This window comes from Carcharodon carcharias, chromosome 1 (genome assembly GCF_017639515.1).
Source record: "Carcharodon carcharias isolate sCarCar2 chromosome 1, sCarCar2.pri, whole genome shotgun sequence".
NCBI classification, from domain to species: domain Eukaryota; kingdom Metazoa; phylum Chordata; class Chondrichthyes; order Lamniformes; family Lamnidae; genus Carcharodon; species Carcharodon carcharias.
In genome coordinates, this window is record NC_054467.1 from 53,085,097 (window position 1) to 53,110,773 (window position 25,677).

The 25,677-nt window shown below is 42.6% G+C and overlaps 1 protein-coding gene across 1 annotated transcript in view; it reads left to right on the forward strand.

The window, feature by feature from the left end:
* The first annotated feature begins 23,027 nt into the window (after positions 1–23,027).
* Positions 23,028–25,677, forward strand: part of rbm46 (RNA binding motif protein 46) — an 89,552-nt gene continuing 86,902 nt past the window's right edge. The window contains exon 1 of the mRNA XM_041194697.1: positions 23,028–23,178. Within this exon, the coding sequence (XP_041050631.1) occupies positions 23,028–23,178 (151 nt within the window). The remainder of the gene's footprint in view (positions 23,179–25,677) is intronic.

The following is a 25,677-nucleotide window of genomic DNA, read 5'->3' on the forward strand; positions in this document are numbered from 1 at the left end:
GGACAGAACTATTATATCCTCAAAAGTAACTTCCCTAATTCTCCTAGAAAAGCACTGGCATCAAATGTGGACATTTTTACTCTTTAATAGTACAGACTCAAGAAAGCCTTTTTGCAAGTTTTAAAATTGCTTTCAAAGAAGCAATTTACTTCTCCACCCTAATTCATTTGTTTCATCTGTGGGAAAAATTCTGGCACTGAGCCCCAACTTGTTTTGACCAGTCCCTGAGTGAGGTCCCCAATTTATGATGATGCTGGATGAGGTACCCCAAATTGTTATGCTCCCGGGTAAGGAGGAGTGAACTGGCTTCCTTTCCTTATTCAACTGCCTTGGTTGGTTGCAACAAGGTTAATTTAAAAGAGATCCTTTCCCTAGTGGATACCTTTTCCCAGTCCAAATGTATTTATGTTTTAAAAGGAGCCAATTTAACCAGATTGTCTTGAGTGAAAGAAACTGAGTTTATTACTTACTAAACGCGAGAAAAAAAATGCAACACCCATATACACAGATTAGAAATGAGAAAGAGTCCAAAAATAAAAGCGAAAAAGGTAATGAATCAGTCCTTTGGCTTGTTCGTGAGTGGTAGATGGTGAAACATTGGGGTCATTAAGTTGGAGTGATTCTGGTAGAGATTACTTAGGTAGTTGACCAGTTGGTTTGGAGATTCTTGGGTCAGCAGGTTAGTTGAAAGGAGTTGTCCTGTTTCCTTTTTGATTGTGCTTTTGCTGACTTGTGACTTGCTTCCGACAATCAGAGTGTTTTTTAATCTGCAAGAGCAGAGATGCCCAGTTGGTGCTCTTTAGCTGTGACGTTCACATCACAACACACCAAAACAGAACACCAGAATAACACACAGAACAAGGGTTGCAGTTGTATATTCTGGAAAGGAAAAACAAACACGTCTTTCACCCAGATTTGTTTTCTTTTCAACTCAGTTTATGTTTGCAGTCTGGGAGATAACTCAACAGGAGGTGGTTTTGGCTGAGATGGTAATCACTACTACCATTAACAGTCACTTTGCCTTGTGTCCATACAACTTTGCCACTCACTCCTTAACACTTCCCTCCCCAATCGCTGACCTTCTATCCATCTTCACCTGCTCCACCCCACTTAAACAATATAAATTTCATCATATTTCTACTTCTCTTTAGCTCTGAAGTCATATGGACTTGAAACATTAACTCTGTTTCTCTCTCCACAGATGCTGTCAGACCTGCTGAGATTTTCCAGCATTTTCTGTTTTTATTTCAGATTTCTAGCATCTACAGTATTTTGCTTTTATCTGATGGTAATCATTTGTCCATTATCTCCACAACCACAGGAGATTACAGTTCAGTTTGCATTGTATCTTTTCCTTTTAAACACCTCTAACTGAAGTAGGCTGTGTCACACCTTTTAGGTGTGACATTCCGTTCTCTCTGAACTAGTTGGTCAAGTAATCCATTTAGGAATTTTCCAGCAAATGGTTGCCTTACAGTTTCAGCCAGGTCTTGCTTGTATGTCCTTCTTTAAAAACACGTCTTACTTAAAAGTTCAGTATGTCCTTAAGTAATTCAGGGATAGGATCTGTGGTCCTGGCATAGACAGCAGTGTTCCTCAATGGTCAGTCACAAATCACTGCTTTTTTGATATTAACTTGGATATTGAAATACAACATAAAATTTCAAAATGTGCTGATGATACCAAACATGGATGTGTAGCAAACAGTGAAGATGAGACTAATCGACCACAATAGGAGATAGATGTGTAGCAAACAGTGAAGATGAGACTAATCGACCACAATAGAAGATAGATAGGCAAACAGAATGAGCAGGCAAGTGGCAGATGGACTGTAATAAGTAAGAGGTGATGCAGTGGGGATAATGAAATGGAGCAAATATAATATATATATATATATAGATTTAGCAATATAGACTTGATAGGTTCTTGATTGGTAAGGGGATCAAAGGTTACGAGGAGAAGGCGGGAGAATGGGGTTGAGAAACTTATCAGCCATTATTGAATGGCGGTGCAGACTCGATGGGCCAAATGGCATATTTTCTGCTCCTATGTCTTATGGTATTTAAAGAGTGTGCAGGGACAGAGGGATATGGGCTTTCACATGCTTTTTTCTTTGAAAATGGAAGGACACATTTAAAGAGCAAGTAACAAAGCATATGGGATTTTGAGCATCGCAAATAAAGGTATTGAGTTCAATTTCAGGGAAGTAATGTTGAATCTTTATAAAACACTGGTTAGGCTACAACTATTCTGTCCAATTCTGGTCACCACGCTATATAAAGATGAGAGTTTCCTCAAGGAGGAATGGTTCCAGGGATAAGAGATTTTAGCAACAAGGTTAGTGGGGAAGCTGGGGTTGTTTTCCTTGGAGAGAACAATATTGAGGGAAGATCTGATACAAGTGTAGTAGATTTTGACAGTTTTAAATAAGGTAGAGAAAGAAAAAAAATCCCATTAACTGACGATACAAAGACTAAGGTTCACAGATTTAAAGTTTTGGGCAAGAGGTGAAAGATGAATGTTCGGAAGAACCTTTTTACAGAGCGAATGGTAATTGCCTAGAACTATGCAGATTACAAGGATGGTTGAAATGGAGATGATCAATGATTTCAGAAGGAAATTGGATGGGCACTTGGAAACAGACTTTGAGAGCTACCGGGATAAAGCAGAGGATTGATTGCACTACACAGAGCCAGTATGGACTCAATGGGTCAAATCGCCTCCCTGCAATGACTCTATGATTCCAGATTAAAATTAATAGCTCTCTTTAAACTAACAGCAATTTCTGCATGTAACTGCACATAATCAGACTCCAAAAGTGTCAGGCTTAGAGGAGTAATAACAACAAGCATTGACAATTTCGCCGCTATTACGACTCAAACATCCAGGCCTAAAAATTGAACGTAGGCCCAAGTCCCTGTATGGTCTATTTTTGTTCTTATATTCCGCCAAAGAAAGATATAGTGGTAAAACAGTTGAACACAATGAAAATTCTACCTGCACATGTTGAATTTCGAGATAAAAAGACTAAGCAGTGTCCCAGCAGAGAACAATTATCGCACCACATTTGTATCAAAACGGCTGCAAATCAAATTTCATCAATTATCTCAGAATAATAATCATTGATCTTGTTCCTTTCCAAGTAGTCTATGTATCCCCTTTTCAGTTTACTTCCTAAGTTTCTCAGTAGCCCTTTGCCTTGTTTCCCACGTGCACATTTCAGTATTAACTGGAAAAAACTCAGCAGGTCTGGCAGCATCGGCGGAGAAGAGTTGACGTTACGAGTCAAGGGTCATGAGGACTCGAAACGTCAACTCTTTTCTTCTCCGCCGATGCTGCTAGATCTGCTGAGTTTTTCCAGGTAATTCTGTTTTTGTTTTGGATTTCCAGCATCCGCAGTTTTTTATTTTTATCTGCACATTTCAGTTGTCGTCTGGTCCGCCTGCTGCCTGATCCCACCCCCTTGCCACCGCTGATTGGCTGCTTTGGAAACTGCCTGATCAGTTATTGGTCGAGCATTTTGTCAATTAGGGACGGGTTTCAGCGCCTAATTCTCCATTCCCTCCTCGTGTAAGGCAAGGTGTGTTTGATGACGTCACTTAGATTTCTCTCCCCCCCCCACCGTTGTGGGAAGCACTTGGTGGTGGAGGAGGCTGCAGTTGATTTTTTTCAGAGTCGGAGAGAAAAGTGAACAAGGTAAGGTGGGCAGGGACAAGCACTTGGTTGGGGAGACGGCACCTAAAGTTTACTTCAGTTCTTTTTCTCGTCTCGAACTAATCGATAAACTGACACAATTGGCGATAAAATAAATCTCGCTTGTTCTGCTTTTATCTTTTTGTGGAGCAGTAGCCCCATACTTTGAATTTCCTTGCTTTCAGATTTCCCCACGATTACGCTGACGCATCATGAGGCGACAGCAGAGAAATAAACTTGTGGATCGAGGCTGGCGTCAATTTTAGTCCGACAACAGCCAACGACCCCGCCCTACCCCCACTGGACTCAGACACGTAAATTGCCCCGCTGTGAAAGTAAGGGTCCGTAAAGGACCCACGTGAGCAGAGAGGATTAAAGTGTTGATGAGTTCCCATGTGCGCGGCCAGCCCTTGACTCCATTGCCCCGTTTCGAACACAAGTGAGTTGAATAAAGTATTTCGGGCCGGTTCCCGCCGGCGCGCGCTGATCCCACCGAACATAAAACCGTTTAACTGGAAAAGAAGCCCCGGAGCGCAGCGTTCCATAGCCTCGAGCTCGCCCGTTATCGCGCGCTGCCCCACACGAGTTTGTTCATGTTGGTGTCGAGTAAAGGAAAAACAGCGCACTCGCACCACTCTACTATCGCTGATACTTAGGTGGGGTTCGTATTCTGATCCTTTATAATGAGGTACTGTAACTGGAAAGTCAGCATCCCAGCCAGAACAGGTAGCAGTTAGATTTAGATCTTGTAAATGAGCCCACATATTGATTTACTCGTTTAACCAGTGAACCGTGTCTACTTAAATCTATAGAAAAACGGTAGTTAGCAGTTGCGCACTGTTCTCTCGCACTTTTTAACAAGGCGTGTAACAAAGTCATGACTTTTACTAAAACGAACCACTGGAAAAGATTCATTTATTGTGGGGAAAAGCAATGATTGCAAGCCTCATTAAAGGAATAGTGCTTAATAATTAACGTTCAAGTTAGACCCATCAAAAGTCATATTCAAGTTTATAACAATAGGCAACAGCAATGAACACCTACGATTTGCTTTTTCGAATGGCTGATGTAAGCATTTTTATTTATTTTGATACCCATTGGATTTAATTAGTTGTTTGTGATTTTTGTTGTTTATGAAGGATTAAACGAGTCATCAATAGCTATTTCAATCATATAGGTTTGTTTCCTTTGGTTTACTTTTTCCATCAAGACTTAGTGAAGTCTCTTGAAGGAAGAGAAAACAATCTTAAAGATGATATTGGTAGCAAGAGTGAAGTTGGACAGTGCAAGAAAACCTTCACTGTCAGTGGTTGAGGTAGTGATTTGAAATTGGCTATGTATCTTAATCAAGGATAGCTTCCAGTTGCTGTCCATGATGTCAATTAAGTCTTTGGAACTGTTTTTTGTAGGTATGGGTTAAGTTTGTACCAACTGATAGTGTCCCAGTTAATTCTCCATTAGGACTGTTCTATAGCAAATAATTCTAACCTTGTTTATAGTTTAATTCATTCTGAAATGATAGCATATATCAAGTTGGAGATTGGGTTCAAGTTGAATTGTCTCATGCGCTTTCAGAAAGTACTGGCCATTGTTATTGAAGAACCTTAAAATTTTTAGCTTTGATTATTTCTGGAAGCACTAAGAACAGAAACTGGGAAAATAAGTACATTGAAAGCAAAGAAACAAGTAAATGATTAATCATCTTGTCAGATGGTCTGAAAACTTAGTCTTCCAGCAGTGAGAGAAGAAATACTCGGAACCAAACATTTCCCCAATTGAAGTAGGGTTTCTTCTGCCTTGCTTTCAATCTTGGTGGAATTATTAGATGACGATTTGACTCATCCATCCAGAAGGATCTATCATTCCTCCCTTCCTCCCCAGTGAATGTTTCTTTTACGTGATTCCAGAGTTTGCGACTCACTGTCCTATTCAAAACACATTCCACATGTTGATTATTTTTGTGTGGATGAAGCTACTGAATTTATCCTAATACATTGAAGCCATATTTAAACTTGCCGTTTTCTGTTTTATGTACTTAAATAAGTCCACCTGTTGCTTTCTTGCACACCTGAAAAGCCTAAGTTTTTCTTAATTCATTGCTTTAATGCTATATGTTAGTTGTAACCAAACTATAGTGGGCAGGATTTTCCAGTAGGTAGTGATGGTGTTCTGTTCAATTTGACTGAAATTGAGCAATCACAAGGCAAAAAAACCACAGAAATTTAAGCACATCGCAGAAAGTGTTTCTGCTATCTTTTGTGCTGGTTTAAAAAACACATTCAAAGCTGGTCCTAAGCACAAAACTGGTTAGACTGGAATTATCGATTCCACCCAAAGCGGAAACTAGGTTTTTATTTTCCTTAGAGCAGTGATGCTTCCTGAAACTGTTTCACCCCACCACTGACCACCCCCCGCCCCCAGCCTCTGGTTAGAAGTATCTTATTCTCTGTCAAAAAAATTTTCAGAGATATATCACAGATTTCAACCCACTTAGCAATGAATAGCAAATTGGAGCTCTCTGAATATGTTCTGGATACTGACCACTCTAGCAATGTTATTCTCTAAAGAAGTGAAAACATTTTTTTAAAATTTCAGTGAGAATAGTTTAATTTCAGGTAGAATCAAATGGAATGATGTCTGTTTTACCTACCCATCTTTGAATGGGATCCAAGTCTTATCTCTATTTTAATTCCAAGTAATTTGACAAAATTGTATATACTGGATAGGCTACAAAGCAATAATTATAAATCTATAGCATACCTCTAACAATGAAACACGGGTATCATTGGAGTTTTAATTTGTGGTAATCAAGTGGAATCTGCCCTCTGCTGTTTGCTGCAATACCTATCAATACCAAAAAATCTTGATGAAAACAATAAAATATGACCCAAAAACTCCACTTCCATGTATGTCCTGAAAGTGTTTTGTATTATGGTTATGATAGATTAGGAAACTAATAAAACAGTCGTTGGAGCAAAGAAGTCTATCATAGGATGGGAATATCATGTAAGGGACCATACGTAATGTACTGCTTCACATTCATTGGTGTTGTCATTGCTATAAATAAACCTGAACTAAAAAAGATTTGATTGATGATTGGTATCAGTTTTACTATTGTGGCGGGGGAAAAAAAATACATTACATGTACAAAACAGTAACAAAATAGGGGATTCAAATGATGAGAAAGTCTAAAGCTTGTCAATTTGATTCCATTGTTGTTACTTAATATAATCTACATATGGGAGCCATTTTGTCCTGAAGATTTATATGAAATACATCCAAACTATATTTTTCCTCTTTTTTGACAGCTACTAATGAGTTTTTTGATGAGGTTAGAGGGGGTTGATGAGGGTAGTGCTATGTGAGAAACTTTGTCAGCAAAGTTAAAGCCTGGGAGGGGCGAGGGACAGTATCAGCGTTGAAACAAAGGTGAAACAAAAACAGAATTTCCTGGAAAAACTCAGCAGGTCTGGCAGCATCGGCGGAGAAGAAAAGAGTTGACGTTTCGAGTTCTCATGACCCTTCAACAGAACTGATTTTTCTTTACAAGGAGAGGGGTGAAATATAAGCTGGTTTAAGGTGGGGGGGGGGGGGGGGATGTGGGAAGAGAAGTGGAGGGGGAGGTGTGGTTGTAGGGACAAGCAAGCAGTGATAGGAGCAGATAATCAAAAGAACAAAAGAACACAGGTGTTGAAGTTGGTGATATCTAAACAAATGTGCTAATTAAGAATGGATGGTAGGGTACTCAAGGTATAGTTCTAGTGGGGGTGGGGGGTATAAAAGATTTAAAAATAATGGAAATAGGTGGGAAAAGAAAAATCTATATAAATTATTGGAAAAAACAAAAGGAAGGGGGAAGAAACAAACTGAATATTGAATTCAACAACTTTTAGGTCTTGAGCTCCCTCCTCCATCCCCACCCCCTTTCTGTTTCTTCCCCCTTCCTTTTGTTTAGGAAGAGCATGGACAAACAACATAAAATGAGAGGTGAAATTTTGAAGAGGATGCAGGGGCAGAAAGACTTCGGTGTAAATATGCACAGTTCATTGAAAGTGATGGGCAGGTGGAGAAAGCAGTTAATAAAGCATATAGTATCCTCAGCTTTATTAATAGGGGCACAGCATACAAGAGCAGGGAGGTTGTGCTGAATTTATATGAGACACTGATCAGATCTCAGCTGCAATACTGTGTACAGTTTTGGGCACCATATTATGGGAAGGATGTGAACACACTAGACAGAGTGCATTAGAGGTTTACAAGAATGGTTCCAGGGATGCTATGAGGATAGATTGGAGGGGCTAGGACTGTTTTTCTGGCGAAAAAGGCAGCCGAGAGGAGATTTGATATAGGTGTTCAAAATCATGAGGGGGCTGGACAGTAGATAGGGGGAAGCTGTTCCTGCTCGTACAGAGATCAGGAACACGAGGGCACAGATTTAAAGTGATTTGCAAAAGAAGCAAGTGTGACGTGAGGAAAAAACTTTTTCACGAGTGGTTCGGGTCTGGAATGTGGAGGAGGCAGGTTCAATTGGGACATTCAAGAGGATGTTAGATGATTATTTGAATAAAAGCAATGTGCAAGAGTACGGGGAAAAGGCAGGGCAATGGCACTAGGTCATAATGCTCATTTGGAGATCTGTTGCAGATATGATGGACCGAATGGCCTCCTTCTGTGTCATTGAGATTCAGTGATTGAGATGATTAACCTCCAACAACCACAACCATCTTCCTTGATGCTAGGTATGACTCCAACCAGTGGAGAGATTTCTCCCTTATTCCCATTGACTCCAGCTTTGCTTGGGCTTCTTGATGCCACGATGTCAAATGCTGCCTTGATGTCAAGGCCAGTCACTCTCGCCTCACCTCTGGAGCTCAGCTATTTTACCCGTGTTTGGATCAAGGTGGTAGTGAGGTCAGGAGCTGAGTGGCCCTGGGGGAAACCTAAACAGAGTCAACGAGGTTATCGCTGAGCTTGATCAAACTGCCGACACTTTCCAGATGATCAAGAATAGACTGACGGGGTGCTAATTGGAGGGGATGGATTTGTCCTGCTGTGTGTGGAAGGACATACCTGGGCAATTTTCCATATTGCTGGATGTCAGTTTTGTAACTGTACTGGAACTGTTTGGCTAGGAATGTGGCTCGTTCTGAAGCACGAGTCATCAGTATTATTGCCGGATGCTTGTTAGGGCTTATAGCCTTTGCTGTATCCAGTGCCTTCAGACGTTTCTTGACATCACAGAGTGAATCAAATTGGCCGAAGACTGGCACCTGTGATGTTGGGGACCTCAGGAGGAGACCGAGATGGGTCATCCACTTGGCACTTCAGCCAAAGGTTATCTTTTGCAATGATGCTTCTCCATCATTGAGGATGGGGATATCTGTGGAGCCTCCTCCAGTTATCTGTTTAATTGTTCACCACCATTCACGACTGAATGTGGCAGAACTGCAAAGCTTAAATCTGATCTGTTGGTTGTGGGATACGAACATAAGAGAAGAGTAGGCCGTTCAGCCCCTCGAGCTTGCTCCACCGTTCAATGACATAATAGCTGATCATCTACTTCAAACACCGTTTTCCTGCACTATATCCATCTCCGCTTTGAACATTGTCAACGACAGAGCTCCACAGCCCTCTGGGGCAAATAATTCCAAAGATTCACCATCCTCTGAAGAAATGCGTCCTCATTCCAGTCTTTAAATGGCCTGCCCTTACTCTGAGATTGTGTCCTCTGGTTCATCGTCAAGCCCTGTAGGAATTCTATGTTTGAATGAGATCACCTAACCTTCTTAACTCCAGAGAATAATGGCCCAGTACATTTAATTATTCCTCATAGGACAAACCCACCATCCCAGCATCAATTTTAAGAACATTCCCTCCATGCGCTCCCTCAATGGTCAGTATATCTTTCCTTATGTAAGGATACTAAAACTGCGCACACATGCAGTTTCACCAAGGCTCTATATAACTGCAGCAAGATATCTTTACTTCTATACAGAAACCATTTTGCAATAAAGGCCAACATATCAATTGCCTCCTTCATTGCTTGCTGCACCTGCGTGTTAGTTTTCAATAATTCATGAACAAGGACAACCAAGTCCATGAAGTTCAACACTCCCCAGCCCCTCACCAGTTAAGTAATATTGGGCTGAAATTTGCGCTGCGCAGGTGGCCGCGTGCCCGCTTGTGTAAAATGACGCGTGATGACATCAGGAGAGCATCCCGACGTCATTGCGCACTCATGCGATATTTCAGTCGGCGTGTACGCGCAGGAGCCAGCAGCACAACAGTTAACACGCCTATTAAAGTCACAAGTGAATGAAATTTCTCTCTGCCCATCCAAATTCACAGTTAGTGGGCAGGCGAAAAGGCCAAGTGGCCTTTGGATTTTTTAGGAAACTTCATCTACGGAGAGGATGAGGTTTCCAACAATTAAAAATTAAATTTAAAAACTTTTCAATTTAATTCATAACATGTTCCTGCTCATGTGACAGTCACATGAGGGGACATTTTTAAACAGTGATAAGTTTTTTTTATTTGAATTTTTAAATGTTCAGCTGAGGCGGCTCTGTACCTCAGTGCGCTTTTATTGCGCGCACTTGGGCAACGTCCACGCTCGCCCTCCTCCCGCCCCCATCCCGGCAATGCGTCTTTCACACTGGATAGCTGCTAATTGGCCAACCAGCGTGAAATCTGTTAGGGCCCAGTCGCAGGCAGTGGTTGACTTCACAATTGTTCCCGGGCTCACCCGCCATGCCTGCACAACAAGGTAAAAATCTGGGCCAGTGTATTTCTGTTTACCTCATTTTTTGACATCTTATTCCATCCGTCAAATTTTTTACATACTGTCTCCCCAAATCTCGTGCAAGTGTCTTTGCATCCTCCTCAACTCGCACTTTCACCTAGTTTTGTCATCTGCAAACTTGGAAATATCACTTTAATTGCCACATCCAGCTCATTGATATAGATTATGAATACTTATGGCCCAAGCACTGATTCTTGCAGTATCCCACATGTCACAGCCTGCCAACCTGAAAATGACCCATTTATTCCTACTGTTTTCTGTCCATTAACCAGTTCTCAATCAATACACTCCCCCAATTCCATGCGCTGTAATTTTATTTACTAACCTCTTATCAAAACCTTTCCGAAAATCTAAATATTACACATCCACCAGCTCCCCTTATGCTAGTTTCATCCTCAAAAAACTCCAACAGGTTTGTTGAACATGATTTCCCTTTTATAAGTCCATGCTGACTGCCCAATCCTACCATTATTTTCTAAGTGTCCTGTTATCACATCCTTTAATATAGATTTGAACATTTTCCCTACTACAGATGTCAGCCTAAGATGTCTGTAGTTGTCAATTTTCTCTCCCCCTCCTTTCTTAAATAGTGGGGTTACATTTGCCACCTTCCAATTTGCAGTAACCATTCCATTGATAGAATTTTGAAAGATCACCAATGCTACCTGTGAAGACGGGTCTTTGTCTTCACAAGGACTGTGCAGTGAGCACTCCTACCAATACTGTCATGGACAGATCCATCTACAACAGGTCAGCTGGTGAGGATGAGCTCAAGTACGCTTCCCCCTCACCCCCTCGTTGGTTCCCTCACCAAATGACAAAGACCCAGTCTAGCAGTTATGTCCTTTAGGACATAGCCACCTTGGTCAGTAGGCAGTACTCAGCAGGAAGCTTCCTCGCCCAAGTTTGACCTTATGCCATGAGATATCGTGGGATCCAGAGCCAATGTTGAGGACTCCTGTGGCAACTTCTCCCTGACTGTATATTACTGTGCTGCCATTTCTGGTGGTGGTTCTGTACTGTTGGTGGGACAGGACATACCCAGGGATGGTGGTGCTGGTGTCTAGGACATTGCCTGTAAGATACGATTGAGTGTATGATTGTCAAGCTGTTCCTTGACAGTCTGTGGGACAGCTCTCCCAATTTTGGCACAAGCCCCCAGCTGTTAGTAAGGACAACTTTGCAGGGTCAACAGAGCTGGGGGTGCCATTGGTGTTTCTGGTGACTAAGTCAATGCTGGGTGACTCATTATTGTGGTTTCATTATTCCTTTCAGACTTTGTAGCGGTTAGACACAACTGAGTGGCTTGTTCGGCCATTTCAGAGGGCATTTAAGATGGGAGTTAAAGGAGTCTTCACTGAGTAAGTGAATAAATAAGTGAGTAAATGAATAACAAATCAGCAGCAGCTGGCAGTGATAGAAGATAGATGAGAACACGATTGCCTGAAGAATGAATCCATGCCCAAGTACTGTTGAAGCAGGAATGTACATTTCACTGCCCTCACTTTTAAGAGGATCTTGGCAATATGCATTGGATGCATTGGGCAACCTTAGGAGGAGCTGCCAAAATATGGCTGAAACATGGAGAAATCAACATGCAACATTCAGCACTTTAACATGGCATCTGTGGTCTTTTCTGTAGAAGCTACAACAAAGCTTACAATTTATTAGTCTTTGTCACCAGTGTGGTCGCTTCACTGGAAAAATCAAACTGCTATCATTCAACCTCTGGTGCCCACAATCTCCTCCAACCTGGGAAAGCTATCCAGAAGTGAACTGACTGGGAGGAGGAATGGAGAATACTGATTTGCATCAGATTACACATTTCCAGCAAGGTGTTGTCACGTAAATCAGTGTGGCTATGTCACACAATGGAGCCAGGCACAATGCCACAGGAGGGACGAAGAGCAATGGAGCTACATGCTCCTCACATGCTCTTCCAATGCCTGTATAGGTGCCACTAACTCAGCTGAGCCAAATAGTTCTAGCATCAGCTAAGGTGCATTGACTTCAGCCATTATATCGCAGGGCCTAGAAGTTGCCAATCATAGCTATCTCTAGTACTCATTTGAACAACAGCACCCTTCCACCAATCATGCTTAAGTCACAGGAACAGCCCCTCCAGTTGCAGTGAAATGGCAAACGATGGACTTAGGAAAGACATTATTTGGTAACACCATCAGTGGCTATATTGTTTGATCACTACTGGAAGCCTAAAAAGATTTGGAATGTTTAGATATGTGTGCATACATGTATCTTTGCGCACATGCATGAAAGCACCACTGCTGCACAGAATTTACAGCAAAGGAACAGGCAAATCAATGTCTATGCCATTGTTTATGCGCTACACAAGCATCCTTCCACATTACCTCATCAAACCTTATCAACATATCCTTCTATTCCTTTTTCCACAGCCTCTCCTCCCTATTAGATTTTAGTGATTATCTAATATTTACAATTTTGGTCTCAGCCACAAGTGGAAACATCTTATCTATCCAATTGAGCTCCTTCATAATTTTAACAACCTCTATCAGGTTGCTTCTCTATCTTTCTAGAAAATGCCCCAACTTGTTCAGTCTTTCCCGATAGCTGCACTCTCAGATCTGGTAACGTTCTTGCACAACTTTTTTTGCACTTTCCCTTATGTTTCTACATCTCTATTATAAAGTGGAGATCAGAATTGTGCACAGTACTCATAAGTTGGTCACAGGTTGATCTTGGAAGAAAACCATGATAATTGGTGAGGTATTGGGTGTCTCTAGCTGCCAGGTTGCACTACTGAAAATCATTCCATTTTCTCGCCCACACCGAGTCATGGCCAGCTTCTAGATGCTCACGTCCATAAGCAATTCATTGGTCGCAATCTGAAACATTAACTCTCACTCTCCACATGCTGCCAAACTTGAGTATTTCCAGCATGTTTTTTTTATTGCTAATACCTATACTTGGGTGTACTGAGTTAGGGTATTATTTAGCAAATCACCACCAGGCAGGAAACTTTGTGTAGCCAATATCAGTGTGCCCCATGAACAATACAGGCAGCAGATGCATTATTTCAGATATGAGGATTACTGTGGCTCTATTGCAGCACTATTCTGTCCGAGTATATAGACAGTATCAGCACTCAAGTGTTTGGAGGGTAATTGTTGTCCAGCAGCCCCCTGCATGCTGGATGGCTCAGTTAAAAGACTGGCAGTACATTCCGCTCCCAAAATAGGGTGGCAACATGGCACCTCCCTGTGAACTGTGCACACATCTGTTATTCTTAGGTTATACTGCTCACTGACAAATGAACACTTTGATTAAGGAATGTGACCAGTTCATGCTGAGCTACCCTAATGGCCATCGGTACTTGCAGAAAGGGAAGCAAGTAATTTCCAAGAAGCTATCAGCCTATGCACATTTACAGCTGCTTTCCTTGTATGCCATCCCAGCTTGGAGGGAATATTGTGCCAGAGAAAATCTCACCTTCAAGATATTGTTCCTCTTGACGGGTCATCCTGTCAGCCTTGATGAATTGTCTGAAAATATCAAGGCCATTTTCTTACCATCCAACATTACTTCATTGCTACAGCCCATGGGTCAGGGAGCAACTGCAGCATTCAAGGCAGACTACCTACGCTGCATCTTCTCCCAGCTCATTAAGATAGCAGATGGCGAGAATGCACCATCAGTCAGGGAACTTTGGCATGGCAATAACATCAAGGGCATTGACAAAATTGCTGATACATGGGATAAAATCCCATCATTATGTCTGAACGGTGTGTGGCAGAAATTGTGTCTTGATTGTGTCAGTGGTCATGGAGAATCTCACAACACTGTCCCTAAGGTTCCTCGTGAAATCATCACCTTGGCGAGGGAGTCTGTGATGAGGGAGTCTTTGAAGTGGATGAGGCTTACGTGGTGGAATTTCTTGCATCTCATGACAGGAATTGTCCAATGAAGACTGACTGCAACTAGAGTCAACAAGCTGAAGATGACTACCGCACTGAAATACCACCTCTTCGGGATTTGTCAACAAAACAACTCAAACCATAGAAAAGTTACAGCACAGAAAGAGGCCATTCAGCTCAGAGTCAGAGGTCTACAGCACAGAAAAAGGCCCTTCAGCCAATCAAGTCTGTGCTGGTCAAACAAGTAGTTAACTATTCTAATCCCACTTTCCAGCACTAGGCCCGTAGCTTTGTATGCCAAGGCATTGCAAGTGCACAACCAAATACTACTTAAACGTTATGAGGGTTTCTGCCTCTACCACCCTTTCAGGCAGAATTCCAGGTTCCCACCACCCTTTGGGTGAAAAAATTCTTCCCCTCATCCCCTCCAAACCTCCTGCCCCTTAAATCCATACCCCCTGGTTACTGATCCCTCCACCAAGGGGAACAGTTCCTTCCTGTCTACCCTATCTATGGCCCTCATAATTTTATACACCTGTGCCAGGTGAAAAAACTAGCCACCCATTCTAATCCCACCTTCAGCACCTGCTCCATAGCTTTGCAGATTACAGCACTTCAGGTTTCAATCCAGGCACCTTTTAAATGATTTGAGGGTTTCTGCCTTAACCACCAATCTGGATAACGAATTCCAGATACCTACCGCCCTCCAGGTGGGAAAGTTTTCCCTCATATCCCTTCTAATCTTTTTACCAATCACCTTAAATCTGTGGCCCCTGGTAACTGACCTCCAGGGGAAACAAGTGTTTCCTGTCTACTCTGTCCAGGCCCCTCAATTTTGTACACCTCAATCAAGTCATCCCTCAGCCTCCTCTGTTCTAAAGAAAACAATCCCAGCCTACCGAATCTTAGCTGTGATTTTTGAGCCCTGGCAACATTCTTGTAAATCTCCTTTGTAATCTCTCTCCAGAGCAATTATGTCCTTCCAGTCATGTGATGACCAGAATTGTACGCAACACTCTAGCTGTGGTCTAAGCAGCGTTTTATACAGTTCCAGCATTACATTCTTGCTTTTGTATTCTATACCTCATCCAATAAAGGAAAGCATTCTTTACTACCTTATCCACTTGTCCTGCCAACTTCAGGGACGTGTGGACATGCATTCCAAAAGAAGTCACCTCTCACTTCTCAGCATTGAACTTCATCTGCCACCTATCTGCCCACTGCACCACCAACTTGTCTGTCCTATCGAAGATCCATACCACCGTCCTCGCAGTTCTCAACACTCCCAAGCTTCGTAACACAATCTCTCAGTGCAGAAGAGGCCCTTCGGCCCATCGAATCTGAACCAACATTTGAGAAACACTTGATCTACCTACCTAATCCCATTTACCAGCACTTGGCCCATAGCCTTGAATGTTATGACGTGCCAAGTGCTCATCCAGGTACTTATTAAAGGATGTGAGGCAACCCACCTCCACCATCCTCCTAGGCAGCGCATTCCAGACCATCACCACCCTCTGGGTAAAAAGGTTTTTCCTCATATCCCCCCACTAAACCACCTGCCCCTCACCATGAAGTTATGTCCCCTTGTGACTGACCCTTCAACTAAGGGGAGCAGCTGCTCTCTATCCACCCTGTCCATTCCCCTCATAACCTTGTACACCTCGATCAGGTCGCCCCTCAGTTTTCTTTGCTCCAATGAAAACAACCCAAGTCTATCCAACCTCTCTTCGTAACTTAAATGTTTCATCACAGATAACACCCTGGTGAACCTCCTCTGCACCCCCTACAAAGCAATTGCATCCTTCGACCAGAACTGCACATACTGCTCTAGCTGTGGCCTCACCAAGGTTCTATACAACTCCACTATGACTTCCCTACTTTTGTAATCTATGCCTTGATTGACAAAGGCAAGTGTCCCATATGCCTTTTCACCACCCCACTAACATGCCACTCCGCCTTCAGAGATCTATGCGTGCGCACACACACACGCGCACACATCAAAGTCCCTTTGTTCCTCGGAACTTCCTAGTGTCATGCTGTTCATTGAATACTTCCTTGTCAAATTACTCCTTCCAAAGTGTATCACCTCTCTCTCAGGGTTAAATTCCATCTGCTACTTATCTGCCCATTTGACCATCCCGTCTATATCTTCCTGTAGCCCAAGACACTCAACCTCACTGTTAACCACCCGGCCAATCTTTGTGTCATCCGCAAACTTGCTAATCCTACCCCGCACAGTCATCTGTCGTTTATATAAATGACGAATAACGGGACCCAGCTCAGATCACTTTGGTATGCTACTGGACACTGGCTTCCAGTCACTACAGGATCCTTCTGTCATCACCATTTGTCTCCTACAACTAAGCCAATTTTGAATCCTCATCAAATTACCCTGTATCCCATGTGCATTTGCCTTCTTTATAAGTCTCCCATGTGGGACCTTGTCAAAGGCTTTGCTGAAATCCATATAAACTACATGAACTGCACTACTGTCATCTACATACCTGGTCACCTCCTCAAAAAATTCAATCAAATTTGTTAGACATGACCTCCTTCTGACAAAGCCATGCTGACTATCCCTGTTCAAACCTTGCCTCACCAAGTGGAGATAGATTCTCTCTTTCAGAATTTTCTCCATAAATTTTCCTGCCACTGACGTGATACTCACTGGTCTGTAGTTCCCTGGCTTATCTCTACAACCCTTCTTAAATAACGGAACCACATTGGCTGTTCTCCAGTCCACTGGCACCTCCCCTGTGGCCAGAGAGGAATTAGAAATTTGGTTCAGAGCCCCTGCGATCTCCTCCTTTGCCTCCCTCAGCAGTCTGGGACACACATCATCTGGACCTGGAGATTTGTCCACTTTTATGCCTGCCAACACCTCCAACACCTTGTCACACCCTATATTAATTTGCTCAAGAATCTCGCAGTCTCTCTCCGAGTTCTGTACCTTCTTCCTCATTTTCTTGGGTGAAGACTAATGTGAAGTATTCATTCAGCACTCTACTTATGTCTTCTGGCTCCACCCATAAATTGCCCCCTTGGTCCCTAATGGGCCCTACTCTTTCCCTGGTTATCCTCTTCCCATTGATATACTCATAGAATATCTTGGGATTTTCCCTACTTTTACCAGCCAGAGCCTTCTCATTTCCCCTTTTTGCTCTCCAAATTGCTTTTTTAAGCTCCACCCTGCACTTTCTGTACTCCATTAGTGCCTCTGCTGATTTGCTCCCCTTGTACCTGCTAAAAGTCTCTCTTTTCCTTCTCATCGTACCCAGAATATCTCTAGTCATCCATTGCTCTCTGGGCTTGTTACTCCTTCCTATCACCCTAGAGGGAACATGTTGAGCCTGTACCCTCCCGATTTCCTTTTTGAACACCCCCCACTACTCTTCTGTAGATTTCCCCACAAGTATCTGTTCCCAGTCTATCTTGGCCAGATCCTGCCTTATTTTATTAATATCCGCTCTCCCCCAATCCGAAAATTTTTCTCAACTTGTTTATTTCTTTGTCCATAACAAGCTTAAGTTGTACCATGTTGTGGCCGCTATCACTAAAATGCTCCCCCACCACCACCTCAGACACCTGTCCCACTTCATTCCCCAGAATTAGGTCCAGCACTGTGTCGTCCCTTGTTGGACCCTCTACATATTGACCTAAAAAGTTCTCCTGTGCACATTTCAAGAAATCCACTCCATCCAAGCCATTAACACCTATGTCTATCCCAATTAATGTTGGGAAAGTTGAAATCACCTAATATAATTACCCCATTGTTAGTGTTTTTACACACCTCTGCAAATTGTGCACATATTTGCTCCTCAATTTCCCACTGACTATCTGGGGGTCTATAATAAACACCTAACAATGTGGCTGCCCCTTTTTTATTCCTAAGCTCTACCCACAAAACTTCATTCAATGCCCCCTCCAAGCTATAATTTCTCCTTACTGCAGTAACTGACTCCTTAACTAATAATGCCACACTTCCTCCTCTTTTATTCCCTGTCTCACCTGAAGATTCTATGTCCAGGAATGTTGAGCTGCCAATCCTGCCCCTCCCCCAACCACATGTCTGTTAACTCTTTTCTTCTCCGCCGATGCTGCCAGACCTGCTGATTTTTTCCAGGTAATTCTGTTTTTGTTTTGGATTTCCAGCATCCGCAGTTTTTTTTGTTTTTATGTCTGTGCTGGCTACTATATCACAATTCCACATGTCAATCCTCACCCTTAACTCATCCGTTTTACCTGTAATACCACTGGCATTAAAGTAGAGGCCATTCAGCCTTGCCTTACCCCCCTGAAACTTAATGCAGCTGTATTCCCTCTGACTTGATTGTTTTATTGTATTATTATGTGTCCCTATTCTGCTAACATTCTGTGTCCCCCTCCCCTTGCCGAATTAGTTTAAACTCCTCCCAACAGAACTAGCAAACCCATCCGCAAATTTTGAAATTTTTTGTATCAATGTTGCTACTTTATTCCATTTCTCTCAAGTCGGTCGTATGGCACTGATAAATGCTTCCACGTACGCCACATCAACAACATTACCCTCATTGACCTTTTCTGTTACTGCTTCAAAAAACTCCAAGTAAGTTAAATACAATTTCCCCTTTAGAAATCCATGCTGGCTCTTCCTTATCAACCCATATTTTTCCATGTTACTACTAATTCTAACCTGAATAATTGTTTCTAGAATCTTTGACACATCTCATCCAGTCCTTGTGCCTTGTCAACTTCAAATACCAGCACTTCTCCCTTATCAATTTTGAACCCTTCTAGTTTCCTCATCTGTCACCATGGCCTTTGTAGCATCTACCTCCTTGGTAAAGACAGATGCAAAGTATTCATTTAATATCTCAACCATGGCTCCTTCGTCCATGTGTAAATTCCCTTTTAAGTCCCTAATCAGCCCTACTCCTTCTACCACCCTCTTACTATTTATTTGCCTTCATGTTGGCTGCCAGTCTTCTCTCATAACCCTTTTTCGCTTCGGTAATATGCTTTTTCACCTCCCCTCTGAACCTTCTGTATTCCTCTTGGTTCTCAATTGTATTTTCTACCTGACATCTGTCATAAATGCACTTTTTCTTCTTTATCTTAATTTCAACCTCCTTTTTCATCCAGGAAGCTCTGGATTTGTTTGTCTTGCCTTTCCCTTTCAGTGGAATATGCCTTGATTGTGCTCAAACTAATTCTTTTTTGAAGGTAGCCCATTGTTCAGCTATAGTTTTTCCTGCCAATCTTTCGTTTCAGTCTATCTGGTCCAGCTCCATTCTTGTCCAGTTAATTTTTACTCTGCATGGCTTATCGTCCTTTTTCTATCATCATTCTAAAGTGTACAATACAATGATCACTGTCTCCTAAATATACCTCCACTGACACTTGATCCACTTGGCCTGTCTCATTTCCAAGAATCAGGTCCAATAGTGTATCTTGTTGGATTGGACCCATGCTGATACAGAAAATTCTGCTGAACACAATCTAGGAACTTTTGCCCCTCTCTGCCCTTTACACTATCACTATCCCAGTCTACGTTCGGCTAATTAAAGTCACCCATTATGACTACTCTATAATGCTTGCCTCACTTTAATTTCCCTGCAGATTTGTTCTTCTCCCTATTTGACGGTCTACAAACTACACTGAGCAATGTAATTGAGCCCTTTTTGTTCCTTAGCCCTAGCCAAATTGATTCTGTCCTTGAACCCTCTGGGACGTGCTCTCTCCAGCACTGCAATCCTCTCCTTAACCAATACCGCTACCCCTCCTTTCCTATCTCTTCTGAACACCTTGTACCCAGGAATATATAACACCCAGTTCGGCCCTTCCTTGAGTCAGGTGTCTGTTATCGCCACAACATCATACTTCCACATGGCAATCTGCGCCCATAACACCCTGATCTTATTTATACTCCATGCATTCACATATATGTTAACCCTGATTTAGATTGTTACTTTTACCCCTTACTCCGACTTTATTTATTAACTTACTATTCTTTATACTCGTGCTATCTGTCTATCCCAGAACTTTGTGCACCCTGGTATCCCTCTCATTTTTTCTTGGTTCTCATACCCCTGCTGAGTGTGTTTAAAGCTTTCCCAACAGCACTAGCAAAACGCCCCGCAAGGAACTCAGTCCCAGCCCTGTTCAGATGCCATCTCCCCCAGAGCCAGTCCCGGTATCCCAGGAACCCAAACCCCTCCCTCCCTACACCATCTTTCCAGCCATGCATTAATCTGCCTTATCCTCCTATTTCTGTGCTCACTGGCACTGGGAGCAATCTGGAGATTACTACATTTGAGGTCCTGCTTGTTAATTTCAAATCTAGCTCCCTAAATTCTGATTGAAGGACAACATCCCATTTTCTACCGAAGTAATTGTTACCAATGTGGGCCACAACCTCTGGCTGATCACCCTCCCCCAGAAGAATGTCCTGCAGCTGCTCTGAGACATCCTTGACCCTAGCACCAGGGAGGCAACTTACTATCCTAGAGCCACATCTACAGCCACAGAAATGCCTGTCTGTTCCCCTAATCAATGAATCCCCCATCGCTATAGCTCTTCCTTCTTCCTCCCCTGCTGTACAGCTGAGCTGCTTGTGGTGCCACAAACTTGGCTCTGACTGCACTCCTTAGGAACAAACACCTTCATCCTCACCAGCTGCCAAAACGGAAAACCTACTTCTCTTGGACTGCCTGGTGGTCACCAATTCCCTCTCTGTCTCCAGTCCCTTAAGCTGTGGTATGACAGTCTCTCTGAACATGCTATCCACGTAGCTCTCAGCCTCACAGATGCACCACAGTGACTCCAGCTGCCAATCGAGCTCAAGTTTCCGCAGCCGACAGCACTTCCTGCATATGTGGTCACCTAGGACACTGGAAGCATCCATGACTTTGCACATATTACAGGACACTCATTTCAATTGACTGAGCTTCCCTGCCATGTCTTAACTCTACTTCCCTTACATTAACTTTATTCAACTTTGGATTATTTATATTACTTTATTATATTGGCCCTAAATTTCCCTTAATCCTGGCACTTCACAGTAAATAGGAACTTTACAAATATTATACTTTTCCAATTTACTCACCAGTTCCTACTTACCAAGGCCAGCGCTCTTCTTTCTGAGCAAAGGTAGAAAAAGAAAGGAGCACTTCCTCCCTTCTCACCAAAATCCCTCAGTCACCAAATTCCAACTGACACTCTCTACTGCAGCCAAACACAACACCCCAGTGCAGACAAGGTTAGCACCATAAGATGGCCTACTTTTATACTCTCTGAACCTAGCTTCTGAAAACCTGATTAAGCCAGTTAACTAGTTGCAGCTGCAAGCAGAGCCTGTAAGAGCCCTGTTTTAAGGCTGAACTAAAACTCACCTACCTTCCAACCCTAACAGCAACTTTTAACCAATTGCTAAATTTAAGAAAGACTAGACTTTAGAATTTAACCCTTCAACTCCCTCAATCACCAAACTGCAACTAAAGCTCTCTACTGCAGCCAAAAACAGCACTCCAGTGCAGACAAAAAAAAAATTACTGCAGCAGTTCTTCAGGATAGTGTACTGGGCCCAATCACCTTTAGCTATTTCATCAATGACCTTCCCTCCATTATAAGGTTAGAAGTAGATGATAGCATAATGTTCACCATTCGTGTCTCCTCAGATACTAGGTGAGGGGCAGGAGGTTTAGGAGGGATGTGAGGAAAAACCTTTTTACCCAGAGGGTGTTGACGGTCTGGAATGAGCTGCCTGGGAGGGTGGTGGAGGCAGGTTGCCTCATGTCCTTTAAAAAGTACCTGAATGAGCACTTGGCACATCGTAACATGGGCCAAGTGCTGGTAAATGGGATTAAGTAGGTAGGTCAGGTGTTTCTCACACGTTGGTGCAGGCTTGATGGGCCAAGGGGCCTCTTCTGCACTGTGTGATTCTGTGAAGCATTGTGTGCAGCAAGACCTGGACAATATCCAGGCTTGGGCTGATAAGTGGCAAGGAACATTCACGCCACAAGTACCAGGCAATAATCGTCTCCAACAAGAGCAAATCTAAACATTGTCCCTCAACATTCAATCGTATGACCATCACTAAATCCCCAGTGTCAACATTCTACGGGTTACTATTGACAAGAAACTGAACAGCACCTGCCATATAAATACGATGGCTACAAGAGCAGGTCAGAGGCTGGGAATTCTGGGGACAGTAACACACCTCCTGACTCCCAAAGCCTGCCCACCATCTACAAGGCACCACAAATAATTCACTACAAAAAAATAATTAATTACAAATCAACCACTCATGTATTCAGTTCATAAGTGTAAGATCGATTTGTACTGCCTTGTACTGGGGAGTCAGGAGGTGTGTTACGCTCCACAGGATCCCCAGCCTCTGTCCTGCTCTTGTAGCCACAGTATTGCTATGGCTGGTCCAGTTCCTAAATAATTCACTGTAAATCAACCACTTAGTTCACAGATGTAGGATCATACACGTTCTTCTCTGTTTAACTTAGAAGTATAAATATTTTACTAACATTCATCTAAGTTATACATAAATCAAAAGTGGGAGACCTTTATAAAGGACATTTTAAGAAAGAAAACAAAACATGTTTATTATTGTTTTCTCATACAGATTCAAAATACCCTTTGTGACCATGACAGCGGAAAGCCTGGATATGACAAATGGTTCCAATAAACTTGGATCTGTGACCCAGAATGAAGCTGCACTCCTTGCTTTGATGGAGCAGACAGGCTACACAATGATACAAGAAAATGGACAAAGGAAGTTCGGTGGACCACCGCCAGGTAGGAATGTGATGTGAAAACTGGAGCAAGAATTTCTGTAAGGTTTCCCAATTTCCCACCTCAACATCAACAGCTTGACAGAAACATCTGAGAAACAGCATATATGGTGAAGATTAAAGAATCTCCATGAAAATCCCATGGATAATTGAAGATAGGAGCATTTCTTATAAGATTTTAGCTACAATTTACGGTACAAGCTACAACTTGCGTAGCTACAAACTATGATTTTAGCTACACTTGCGTTACATAGACTATGACCTAAGCAATTAAGGGGGGATTGTACATGCTGATTCTTTCTAACACTGATCGTGCTGGATTTAGTGGTAGGAACTTCATATTTTTGGGGCTGAGGTGTGTCCTTACCACTACTTCTGCATTTTGCTCTTGATCCCTCCTCCCAGAGAAACTATTTATGTATCTGTTACACATTTTGCATCTTGGCTCAGGTGTTCCCTTGGGTATCATGGCACTACTCCACCATCTGATTGTCTTATGTCTAGGCGTGTTCCTGCCCATTATCTGACTATACACCAGACTAATTCAAGGGTGTCATGATAGTAACCATTGCAAGCTGAGCTGGACATTTTTGATAAAAGCAAAATACTGCGGATGCTGGAAATCTGAAACAAAAACAAAATAGCTGGAAAAACTCAGCAGGTCTGACAGCATCTGCGGAGAGGAATACAGTTGATTGTATTCCTGGACATTTTTGACTTCGTACATTTTTTTTTTCAACCTTTCATGGGTGAATGGAAATAGCATCTGGCAAGGCCAGATAGAAGTCGTTAAGCTGCTTTATTTTCACAGTGGAGTTAAGGCCACAATCAGATTAGCCATGACTTTATTGAATGATGGAGGTGGATGAATGGGCCAGATAGTCGATGATGGTTAAGGAAGAGGATGCTGACAATATATTCGTAGAAGTGGAGATGGTAGATGTAATGAAGGAGAAAAAATTGAGAGACAGGGCATCTGGAAAGGCTGGCTGTCCTGCAAGTGGACAAGTCGTTTAGTCTGGGTGGCATGCATTCCATGTTGTAAAGGATTGGAAAGGGGATGGAAATAGTGGAAAGGCTTGCCATAATCTTTCAATCTTCCCTGGATACAGATAGATATCAGAGGATTGGAAAGTGGCAAATGTAACACCTTTTGTTTAAGAAAGGGTGTAGGGACATTCCTATTGACCACAGGCCAATTTAAGATCAATGTGGGTGAGGCTTTAGAAAAATAACCAGAGAAAAAAAAACAGGGATTGGGAAGGCTTCTGGTGATTAAGAAGAGCCAACCCAGATTTGTAAAAGGCAGATCATGTTTGACCCACATGTTTATATTTTTGAAGTAGCAGAGAATGTTGATGAAGGGAATGCAGTGAATGTTATCTATATGGATTTTAAGGAATCAGTTGACAAAGTACCACATAAAGGCTTGTTAGCATAATTGAGGCTCATGGAATAAATGTCAGCTTCAGAATAAAAAATTGAGTTGTGGTAAATGGTTGTTTTTTGGACTGGAGGATGGTAGGTAGTGGTGCCCCTCAATGTTCAGTGCTAGGACCAATGCTTTATTTTATATACATATGAATTATTTATCTATTGAATTATGAAGTAAAACGTAAATATTGGTACACTAAGTTTGGTGGTATTGGTAGATCAACTGCAGCATGACAAATGTAATAGAAGGAATAGAAAAGTGGCAGATGGAATTGAATCCCAAGACGAGTGCGTTTTGGTGGAAAGAATAGAGAGGAGCAATGTATACTGTCTGGCACAGTTCTAAAGAATGTGCAAGGGACAGAGGGACCTTGTGACCAAGTAGTGAGAGTTCAAGGAGAATGGGGCCATAAAGAGCAGTGAGAGTTATAGAATCATACAATGGTTAATGCAAAAGGAAGGCCATTCAGACTGTTGTGCCTGTACTGGCTAACTGCAAGAGCAATTTCATTAGTCCCATGCCCCTGCCTTTTCCCCATGATCCTGCAAACTATTCCTCTAGAGATAATCCAGTTCTCTTTCACAGAATCTCAGTGCAGAAGAGGCCCTTAGGCTCATCAAGTCTGCATCGACACGTGAGAAACACCTTACCTACCTAATCCCATTTACCAGCTCTTGGCCTTAAATGTTATGATGTGCCAAGTGCTCATCCAGGTACTTATTAAAGGATGTGAGGCAGCCTGCCTCCACCACCCTGCCAGGCAGCACATTCCAGACCATCACCAGTTTTTCCTCAAATCCCCCCTAAACCTCCTGCCCCTCACCTTGAACTTATGTCCCCTTGTGACTGACCCTTCAATAAGTGGAACAGCTGGTCCCCATCCACCCTGTCCATGCCCCTCATAATCTTGTACACCTCGATCAGGTTGCACCTCAGTCTTCTCTGCTCCAACGAAAACAACCCAAGTTTATCCGACCTCTCTTCATAACTTAAATATTTCAACTCAGGCAACATCCTGGGGAATCTCCTCTGCACCCTCTCCAGTACAATCACATCCTTCCTATAATG